Here is an 11,529-nt window from a genome sequence, read left to right as displayed (position 1 = left end):
AACACCCTCTTCTGGCCCCCAACAGCACCAGGCATATACATTGCGCTCAGACATACATGCAGGCAAATAAGCCATACCCATAAACATAAACAACATAATTAAAAATAACAATCATAATGAGGATGACGCCAATGGTGATGCTACACTCTCCGTTGGGTGAGAATCTTGATATATACCCCGTTCCTCTCTATGGCGTACGTTGGTCACTAAGGAGTGGTCATTCCAGTGACTTCGTCTCTCTGTTAATGTGGGAGACTCTTGGGACTCAGTAGTAGCTCAGGTTAACTTTCTTTTCTTGCCTTGGCTATCATTGCTCCAACTCTGGCTTTTCTGCCTTCCTAAGCAGATACCATTTAACCCCTTTATCTCTTCCCTTCTCAGTTCTAGGATAGCTGCTTCCTTACCTTACCTTTGCCCCTGGTCTTACCTATGTGAATGGTGCTTGTTTGAGGTTCCCTGCCCTCGTGGAACTCACAATCCCTGGCCTGCTCTCTAACGTTTATACTACTACTTTCCAGTGCCTCCTGGAGCTTGCAGGTTTCCTTCTATTCATGGTTTTTCAATTTTCAAATTCATTTGCTCTTCTGACAGACAGGTTTGTTTCCTCAGTTGCTTAGGGCTCACCAAGTGGGCTACGCTGGCTGGCCAGTGAACCCCACTGTCTCTTCTTCCCACTGTTAGGATGATGACCAAGTGTGTGTAACCACATCTGGCTGTTTACTTGGGATCTAGGGTTCGAGTTCAGGTCTTCGCGCTTATGTTCCGAGTACTGACTGATCTAGCTACATAGCTGCCTTCCATGGTTTTCTAAGCAATTCCATAACTTATCTTGGGGATCATAAGAGAAAATGGCTTTTCCTCGAACACCATTATTTTATCATGTAGCACATACTCTCTCGTAGTTCTGCTTTTTGTGAGGTTGTGTTCATAGCCTCCACGTCACAATGTAGTCTTGGCAGGCCCATTTGCTGACAGAAAGCCCGATGCTTGCCAGGGACTAGCACCCAGCACACATACCCTGGATTTTGAGCTCAAGACCCAGTCCTGTTCTACACCTGCCTCTTCAGCCATCCACCAGCAAACGCTACTTCTAGGATTCACTGCCCATCACCCTCAATGGCCTTGACTAATGACCTGGGTGCCCCCTCCACAACCATGGCAAAAGGAAATGTTTTGTTTTCTCAAGTGATTTTGTGTGTTTGTTTTAAACTCTGTCTCAGGCTCTGCCCTAGTCGGGCTGTCTTACAAACCTGCCTCCCTGGCAGCCAGCTGAATGCTTTCGATCTATCACACACAACGCACACCTGCTTAGGACTACTGAATCTGTCCATCTGCCAAGAGTCTGGCAGCATCTCTCAGCACCCAGCCCCTGTCCCAGATACGGTTAAGGAAGAGATTGGCCCTGGCTCATTTGGAGCCCTCTGCCCTTCTGGCATGCTTCAGCTCCCTTGTAGGTGAGTGTGTGCTGAGATGCTCCTTACTGTAATTCTGGGAAATGAACCAAGAGACTGCTGATGTAAACCTCGAGGAAGGCAGGCACCCATGGCTAGGGCTGAGACAGCGGGGTACCTGAGTGCTTTCTCTACAAATGTTTACTGCAGACTACTCATCAGCCATGCGGCATGGAATTCCCTTCCTCTGAGACCTGTAAGAAGGGACCCTCACTCTGCCACACAGGCATGAGCTCTTGCCGTAGCCCCCGCCATGCTGACCTTTCCTGAAGTTAATAACTCTTCTGATAAATATCTTACTCAAAAGAACAATTTGTCTGTGTTCTTCTTGAAGCCAGACCCGAGACCTTTCATAGCCTGGCCAGAGGACTCAGTCATCATAGCAGCATCTGCCCAGTGCTGCCCCTGCCCCTTCTTTGGGTACCAGGTGGTCCTTAATAGTTGAAGGAATGAGACCACTGTCAAAGTCTCTCACCTTTGGACTGCTTCTCCCTGACAAGCAGGCGTAGCTTTCACCAGACTCACCCCTGTCCTTAACAGCACACCCAGAAATATGGCAAGAGAAAGGCACAGAGCTCACCAGTGTCAGACGTGGGCTCTGGCCAGCCTGTGTGGTCCAGTCCCATTGGGGCACTCTGGGAGAGCAGATGGCTTCTTCTAGGAAGATGCGGAGACTCTGGAGAGGTGATGGTTGTCTTCCTCCAGCACTGGGGTAGGAGGCAAGAGGCAGAAGGCAAATGAAGAGACAGACCACGGGCTATTGGTACCAATTTCTAGCTTATCCAGTTGCCCAGATTCGTGAGCAAAGTCTACAACCAAAACAGACACTATTCTAAGAAGGACTGTTTATACTGAAATCTATGAGGGAGGTGAATCCTGGAGTCTGCAGTGTGTGAGAACAGATCTGCATCTCTGGTGGGACAGGTTGCTTTCATTTATGTGGAGTAAGAACTGTAGAGGCATGGCAGAAACCACCCCTACGAGCCAGTCCTTCAGACAGCCTTGTATTTCCTCTGAAAGAAAACCTGATCATTTTACTGAACACATATTCTTTGGGGGATCTAAAATGCAATTCATGGGACTGGGGAGATGGCTCGCCTGCAGATCTGGTCTGACCTAAGGAACACCCAGTCATGGCCAGAAAAAAAAAAAAAGTGGTTTGAACTTAACTGGATCAGTTACCAGAACAAGACCAGAGTCCCCTAGGATAATGCTTGTGGCATTGACTGCCAACCGCCTTGAAGACAAATCTCTGGACGTATCAACGAAGGATTGTCTAGATGGGGGTCATGGAGTTGGGAAGGATCACCCTAACCTACAAGGCACTACCCTGTAGGCAGTGCCATCCTCTGGTTTGGGGCCCATTCTGAATCAGGAGGAAGCAAGCTAAACATGTATCTCTCTCTCGACTTCTTCTCGGTGAGCATAATATGACCTTAAACTCCTGTTACCGTCTGCCACCCTCCATGCACTTCCCCTCAGACGCTGAGCCGAAACAGATTCTTCTCTCTTAAGTTGCTTTTATCAGTCATTGGGTCGCAGCGGTTCTAGAGAATAATAAAAAGCCTAGCGCCAAACACTGTCAAGATGAGTGACGAACGCGATGAACGTCAGTGTGGCTGCTCCTCGGGAAGCTAGGAAAAGCTCTACCTCAAGCTCCAGATATTCTACTCTTGGGCATCTCCCCAAAGGGCTCTACATCCTACCACAGAGACCCTTGCTCATCCATGTTCACTGCTGCTCTATTCCAACAGCCAGAAGTTGGAAACAGCCTGGATGTCTGTCCCCGGATAATGAGAATGTAGTTCATTTACACAATGGAATATTACTCCACCGCTTAAAAATAAATCACAAAATTCTCATGCAAAAGGATGGAACTTGAAAAATCTTCCCAGGTGAAGTAACTCAGACCTCCCCAAAATGAATATGTTTGGGCTTTTTTTTTTTTTTCTAGTTATGGTTTCTGATTTTGAGTTTTTATGGTGTGTGTGTGTGTGTGTGTGTGTGTGTGTGTGTGTGTGTATTTCTTATGCTTTTCTTGTTTGTTTTTAGTCTGTTCCTTTTGTTTTATCCTTGTTTTGTTTTTAAATTTATTTACATGATATTTTAGGAGAGAGAGAAACACCACGTGGAGTCGGAAGGGTAGGGAGGATCTGAGAGGATGAAAGGGGAGGAGAAACTATGATCAGGATAGATTTATATTGTAAAATAACTATTTTCAATAAGAAGTAAAAAAAGAACACCACATACACACACACACACACACACACACACTCTCGATAAGTAATGGCTAAAACTATCCCAGATGGGATAAAACCATTGACACACAAACATGACGTGCAGAAAAGTTCAGCTAGGAAGGCCCTGGTCTGCCAGGTCCAAGGGGCAGTGTAAACTAACAGCTTTGAAGATGTATTGGTTTATGACTTAATGTTTATGTGCATGGGCATGTGTGAGTTTATATGCATGCAGGTGCCTGAATAATCCAGAAGAGGTCATCGGATGTCCTGAAACTGAAGTTACAGATGGTTGTTTGAGTCCTAACATGGGTGCTGGGAACCAAACCTGGGTCCTCTGCAAAAGCAGCCAGTGCTCTTAACCTCTGAGTCATTTCTCCAGGCCCCAAACAAGCAGCTTTGAAAACTAAAGACAAAAACCTGCAAGCAGCTAGAGGCTGACCAAGCAAAAAGCATCCCAATGAAGGCAAAGTTTTCCTGGAGGGAAGGCTAACTAACTGCCTTTATAAATGTCTTGGGGCATGTCTCCCGGCTCCGCTTCCTCTCCTGCATGAAAATGGGCTCCCAGAGGATACTTCATCTCCAGCATCAGCTCTGTGCATTCCTTCATCTTTACTTTCCAGACCTGTCTATTTGAATGAACCAGAGGCACCTTCGAGTCAATGAACACAAAGCTGAATTTCAATTCTAATCCCGCTCCCACATCCCAGGTACAAGATGTTGTCCCTTCAAGATCTGTTGAAGGTATTATAAAATGTTAAATGATTACAAATGAGTCAAGGATTTGGGAGGCCGGAGAGGGGTTCACCTCTCTCTTCCTTCCCCACTCATCTTTCCCTCCCTAATCTGTGTGGCAGCCTAGAACTAAGAATACACTTACTCACCCCTTCCCCTGGCACGCACATCTGTAAGCCTGCTGGTCATAATAATGCACACTGGAGTCTGTGAGATAAGAGGGTGGAGAGAGCCTGCAGCGCCTTGCTCTTTTGAGTGATTCTTAGCCTGGCTCTCCCTGCCATTAACTTATGAGTGGCATTCAGTAAGATCCAGGCTAAACTGGTAATAACTAGAGTAAAGATGCTGGCAACCAAAGCTACCTTGTCGTGCATTTCTTCATCAGTTGTCACAGACTAGACCTGGGCAAGTGAGCCCTGGAAAGATTTTCCTGTCTTTCTTCTCCATCCCTTTCAGAGACTCCATTGCCAAGAACCTGCTGCTACAGCTGGGCAGTCATAATAAACCTTCAATCTCTTTTCTTTCTCTCCTTTTTTTTCCTTGCTCCCTAACAATATACCTAGCATCTGATTACATCTGAAGCAGCCTCCACATGAAGCAGCCTCCACATGGGCACGACTGAACCTGTTTCCTCAGGCCCACCCACACTGTTGCCAGGGCAGCTTTGTAGCAGCTAGGATCTAACTGGGGCCCAGAAAAGAAAGAGCGTGGAGTCAAAATTTTTCCTTGGTTATTTTCTTCAGCTCCACTCCATACCCCAGGAAGATACACACACACACACACACACACACACACACACACATATATACATACATATACACACACACATATATATGTGTGTGTGTATTCATGTGTTTGTGTGTATATATATATGTATGTATATCTATATATATATACACACACATATATATATACACATATGTATATATGAAGACATATGTATATATATAAAGAACACACACACACACACACACACACACACACACACACACACACACACACGACTCTGTTGCTTTAGTGTATGACCTTCAAACTCCACACTTTCTCTTTCTAAGGCGGTTTTTCTAGTTTTACAGAATGGAGGCTTGGCCATGAGGCCCTCCTTACTTTTAGTTTGATGATGAGCAACATCTTACAGCAGGGATAGGACTTTTGAGTCAGAGGTATCTTATACATGTTTCATTCTGTTTCAGAATCCAGAGAAGCTAAATGACCCTACTAAATCTATACCTCAGTACCCCTAAGAAGGAGAGGAACTAGAACCCAAACACTTTGACTCCTAAGGCAATGCTCTTCAACATACTGGATGACAGAAAGCATCCTTTTTTTTTTTTTCATGAATAATGTCCATTAAGCCTTACATCCCTCCATAACCAGGACAAACTATTAGAGGTTGTTGGCAAAGGAGGTTATCGTGGACACTGCAGGCAAGCAAATTCCACCCCCCCCCCCCCACTTTTTCTCTCCTCTTTTTTTTTTTCCTGAAAAAAAATGTTTTCCTAATCCCTCATGACATAAACATAGAGCACAATGGTCCAAGAACAAAACACTCAGAAACAGTGAATACATCTCCTTCATTCCAGCCTTGGAGGGAGAGAGGGCTCAGGGTACCCTGCAAGCTTGCTGGTGGCCAGTGAAGACTTCCTCTGGGACAGATTCTATGGGGTGGGGATGTGCCACCAGTCACCAGATTCTTCGCTGGTCCTGGGTTTGGCAGCTGCTCCTTCTTCATGGCTTTGACCATGACGCAGTCTCCTTCGTGGGGTTTCTTCATGGGGGAATCGGGACCTCCAGACATTTGCCCTACGCCTGTAGCTCTGCCTCCCCAGCTCTCTCGGGAAGGATATCTCCTTTTTCCTGTGAGGCCTGCTTCTTCTTGCTAGTCTTCTCTGCAGGGTTCCCTTGTTGTTTCTAGGCCATGCAGGACCCGGTCTCTGGAGTTTAGGGTCCAGGAAGTCAGCTGAGAAGGGGAGTGGGACAGGATGTGGGGATAACCTTAGCTGCTGCCTCCATTCTTGTCACTATGGTTGCTCTGTCTCGGTTGTCTTTCCTCTTAGTCTTGTTTCGACTGCAGCTAATGTCAACAGACCGTCTAACAATGTAGCTAATTTCAACAGAGCAGGATAGCTTCTAAGGAGACTATTTCTCCCAGGAGACCATTCCAGACCACTCCAGAGAATTGGAGCTAAATAATGATGTAACCAAGAATGGCTTCTTCATTTTTTTTTTTTTTTTTTTTTTTTTTTTTTTTTTTTTTAGTAGATGTGAAGAACAAAGAATGCTTAGTACAATTATCAGCACTCAGACATCTGCAAGGTCAGAGGGGAGTGACCCCTACCAAAAGACTAGAGCGAGCAGACAGTCAAGGTCAATAACTAATAAAGTCAGAGTCTGAGATGGCCAGAGTTGGGTTCCAACCAGATCTAACTGGGTGAACAGCTTAGGAGCATGATCTTGACTGTATCCCTGGTTGGGTATGTGGGCCCTCTGATTGCTTGGCCCATGAGAATTAACCAGTCTCAGAGTTTCTGCCTTGGCTGTATAAAAGGCCTCAGGCAAAGAAATTCAGGCGTCATCTCCATCTCCCTTCCCAGGAGTCCCTTTCATTTTTCCTTAATGACTCTTCCTTAATGGCTCAGTTTTCACTTTCTGTGACTGTCCTGAATAAAGCCTGCTTCCGCTTAGCATCCATACTGGCTGGTTTTGTGTGTCAACTTGACACAAGCTAGAGACATCAGAGAGGAAGGAAGCCTCTGTTGAGAAAATGCCTCCATGAGATCCAGCTGTAAGGCATTTTCTCAAGGTGGTGGGCTCAGCCTGTGGGGGGCTGGACTATGATGGACTATGATCTGGACGTATAAGCTGAGTTAATCCTTTCTTTCCTTTTTTTGGGTCATGATGTTTTCATTGAAGCGATAGAAAACCTACCTAAGCTGGCTTACTCCCTTGAGAATCCACATCCCTTAATCTCCATTGGTGTGAGACGGTGAACTTAAAGCCCCTGTCTTAGGTCAACCTTTGATAACCTACAGTATTCAGCATCCTAGATCCTAAGGTCACACAGCTGTGCTATGAAAGGATCCCCTCACACTAAAAGGCCTGGTCTCACTGATATTCTGACTCCCGAGATGCCTGTCTGCTGTGGTTTGAATATGAATGCCCCTCCCCGCCCCCACCCCCACAGGTTCGTAGGTTTGGATGCTTAGTCCTGGGTTGGACTGTTTGAAAGGATTGCAAAGTGTGGCCTTGATGGAGGTGTGTCCCTGAGGGTAGGCACATGTCAGCCCCTCCCTCTCCCTCCCTCTGCTTTGCCTGCTGCCTCTGGGTCGGTATCTAAAACTCTCTGCTACTGTTTTCCAGGGCTGGGCCTGCCTGTTTCCTGCCTTGATGATCATGGACTAACCCTCTGAAACTGTAGCAAGCCCCCAGCTAAATGCTGTTTAATAAAAGCTGCCTTGGTCAAGGTGTCTCTTCACAGTCTGTTGTTGGGAAGCCACACATTCCTAGGGTGCCATTGTGAAGCCTAATGACATCATAATGACATCATGATGACATCAGGTCCTGTCTTCCCTATCCCACCAAATGATGTCATTCATCTTCTCGGCTGACACATACACAGGACATGTCCAAGGACACATTAGAGTCTTCCTACCACGCAGTCATCAATAATAATCAAGTACCAAAGGACAGTCATCAAATTCCAGATGGAGATCTTTTAAATACATCTGTGCTCTTCGCCGAGAGAGGCTGTCTCATGTCGTGGTTAAAGCGTGGACTGGGAAGACAAACTTCCTTGGTCTAAATTCTGTCAGGGTCTTTTATTACTAGGGTTTAACAGCCATTTCCTCCACTGAAACACTCCTGCCAGGAGTGCAGGAGTGTGAACAAGTTCTCATCAGTTATGAGAGCATTCCTGTAACGTGTGGCTCCTTCTGTTTTCTCGTGTGTGTGTGTGTGTGTGTGTGTGTGTGTGTGTGTGTGTGCATTCTGTGTGTATGCTGTATGTCTGTGTTTCTGTGTCAGTATATGTGTGTGTGTGTTTGTGTATGTGTGTGTGTGTGTACACTGTGTGTGTGAGTATATGTGCATGTGTGTGCATGGACATTCGAGTGCATGTTTGCACAGGTGCACATAAGCTTAGGCACACATACGCATGCATGGAGGTCAGAGGTTGACATTCCTTTCTCCCTCGTCACTTTATTTGTTGAGATAACATTGCTTTACTGATCCTAGAGCTCGCAGATTGGCTCAACTAGCAGCCACTTCCCAGATCTACTGTCACAGCCGTGTATGGCCGGCCACACGTGGCTTTTAACGTGGGTGCACTTTACCCACTAAACCATCTCCCCAGCCCCGTGGAAAAGGCTATTTAAAAGCAAAGTTAATAAGTGAACTGCAACTGAATGGGACAGGTTTCTGTCCATCTGTAGCGGGGCCCTGACTTGAGATATTCCACTTTAGAACGCTGTGAAAGGGCTGGTGATAGGCAGTACAGCGCCCTCTGGTGGTCACAGGAGAACAGACGCCCCAGCATTCCCTGCTGCTGCTAACCTTCTAAGCCTTAGTTGCATTTAAAGGGATGAAGAGCTATAACCGATGACTCTATCTAAGTCAAGAATTGCCACCATTCCCAAAGTCCCTGACATCTTCCTGAAGGTTCTGGTCTCCAGCTTAATTATCACGTTTGTAGCAGTGGGCTATAAGGTCAAACACTGAATCCCTAAATACTGAGCTGTTGCTTTGAGCAGGGGAAGAGAGCAAGGGCCCAGTGAGTTTCTGCTTTTACTCTGGGGAGGGCATGCTGGGCCTTGTGAACACCAAGCACCCACCACTGTGAGGCACAGTATCCCCGGCCCTGGCAACAGCTTTGTAGTTAAGATGCTATCACCTCATTTTTTAATGGGGTTATTTGATTTTATTAAGTCTACCTTCTTGAGTTCTTTATATATATTGGATATTAGTCCCCTGTCCGATTTGGGATAGGTAAAGATCCTTTCCCAATCTGCTGGTGGTCTTTTTGTCTTATTGATGGTGTCTTTTGCCTTGCAGAAGCTTTGCAATTTTATGAGGTCCCATTTATCGATTCTCGATCTGACAGCACAAGCCATTGCTGTTCTATTCAGGAATTTTTCCCCTGTACCCATATCTTCGAGGCTTTTCCCTACTTTCTCCTCTATAAGTTTCAGTGTCTCTGGTTTTATGTGGAGTTCCTTAATCCACTTAGATTTGACCTTAGTACAAGGAGATAGTAATGGATCAATTCGCAATCTTCTACATGATAACAGCCAGTTGTGCCAGCACCATTTGTTGAAAATGCTGTCTTTTTTCCACTGGATGGTTTTAGCTCCCTTGTCAAAGATCAAGTGACCATAGGTGTGTGGGTTCATCTCTGGGTCTTCAATTCTGTTCCATTGGTCTACTTGTCTGTCTCTATACCAGTACCATGCAGTTTTTATCACAATTGCTCTGTAGTACATCTTTAGGTCGGGCATGGTGATTCCACCAGAGGTTCTTTTATCCTTGAGAAGAGTTTTTGCTACCCTAGGTTTTTTGTTATTCCAGATGAATCTGCCGATTGCCCTTTCTAATTCGTTGAAGAATTGAGTTGGAATTTTGATGGGGATTGCATTGAATCTGTAGATTGCTTTTGGCAAGATAGCCATTTTTACTATATTGGTCCTGCTGATCCATGAGCATGGGAGATCTTTCCATCTTCTGAGATCTTCTTTAATTTCTTTCTTCAGAGACATGAAGTTCTTGTCATACAGATCTTTCACTTCCTTAGTTAGAGTCACGCCTAGGTATTTTATATTATTTGTGGCTATTGAGAAGGGTGTTGTTTCCCTAATTTCTTTCTCAGCCTGTTTGTCCTTTGTGTAGAGAAAGGCCATTGATTTGTTTGAGTTAATTTTATATCCAGCTACTTCACTGAAGCTGTTTATCAGGCTTAGGAGTTCTCTGGTGGAATTTTTAGGGTCATGTATATATACTATCATATCATCTGCAAAAAGTGATATTTTGGCTTCTTCCTTTCCAATTTGTATCCCCTTGATCTCCTTTTGTTGTCTAATTGCTCTGGCTAATACTTCAAGTACAATGTTGAATAGGTATGGAGAGAGTGGGCAGCCTTGTCTAGTCCCTGATTTTAGTGGGATTGCTTCAAGCTTCTCACCATTTACTTTGATGCTGGCTACTGGTTTGCTGTAGATTGCTTTTATCATGTTTAGGTATGGGCCTTGAATTCCTGATCTTTCCAAGACTTTTATCATGAATGGGTGTTGGATTTTGTCAAATGCTTTCTCAGCATCTAACGAGATGATCATGTGGTTTTTGTCTTTGAGTTTGTTTATATACTGGATTACGTTGATGGATTTCCGTATATTGAACCATCCCTGCATCCCTGGGATGAAACCTACTTGGTCAGGATGGATGATTGTTTTGATGTGTTCTTGGATTCGATTAGCAAGAACTTTATTGAGGATTTTTGCATCAATATTCATAATGGAAATTGGTCTGAAGTTCTTTATCTTTGTTGGGTCTTTTTGTGGTTTAGGTATCAGAGTAATTGTGGCTTCATAGAATGAGTTGGGTAGAGTACCTTCTGTTTCTATTTTGTGGAATAGTTTGTGAAGAACTGGGATTAGATCTTCTTTGAAGGTATAATAGAACTCTGCACTAAACCCATCTGGTCCTGGGCTTTTTTTGGTTGGGAGACTATTAATGACTGCTTCTATTTCTTTGGGAGATATCGGGCTGTTTAGATCATTAACCTGATCTTGATTCAACTTTGGTACCTGGTATCTGTCTAGAAACTTCACCATTTCATCCAGGTTCTCCAGTTTGTTGAGTATAGCCTTTTGTAGAAGGATCTGATGGTGTTTTGGATTTCTTCAGGATCTGTGGTTATGTCTCCCTTTTCATTTCTGATTTTGTTTATTAGAATGCTTTCCCTGTGCCCTCTAGTGAGTCTGGCTAAGGGTTTATCTATCTTGTTGATTTTCTCAAAGAACCAGCTCCTCGATTGGTTGATTCTCTGAATAGTTCTTCTTGTTTCCACTTGGTTGATTTCGCCCCTGAGTTTGATTATTTCCTGCTGTCTACTCCTC

General features: G+C 44.8%; 1 protein-coding gene and 1 pseudogene across 7 annotated transcripts in view; both read right to left on the bottom strand.

Moving 5' to 3' along the window:
• Positions 1 to 11,529, bottom strand: part of Arhgef4 (Rho guanine nucleotide exchange factor (GEF) 4) — a 134,806-nt gene that overhangs the window by 65,279 nt on the left and 57,998 nt on the right. For 6 of the 7 annotated variants that reach the window (XR_003954966.1, XM_030253603.1, XM_030253604.1 and 3 more), the window contains one exon: positions 2,032 to 2,158. The exons of the other annotated variant lie outside the window; for it this stretch is intronic. Coding sequence is in view for 5 of the 6 variants with exons in the window: in XM_030253603.1 (XP_030109463.1) it covers positions 2,032 to 2,158 (127 nt within the window). In the remaining variant the exon portion in view is untranslated. The remainder of the gene's footprint in view (positions 1 to 2,031; positions 2,159 to 11,529) is intronic. 7 annotated transcript variants of the gene reach the window in all.
• On the bottom strand, positions 5,890 to 7,383 carry Gm51813 (annotated as a pseudogene).

The sequence above is a fragment of the Mus musculus genome, chromosome 1, assembly GCF_000001635.26.
Source record: "Mus musculus strain C57BL/6J chromosome 1, GRCm38.p6 C57BL/6J".
NCBI lineage: Eukaryota > Metazoa > Chordata > Mammalia > Rodentia > Muridae > Mus > Mus musculus.
The sequence above is the reverse complement of the archived record's forward strand: the minus strand, read 5'-3'. Positions and strand labels throughout refer to the sequence as shown.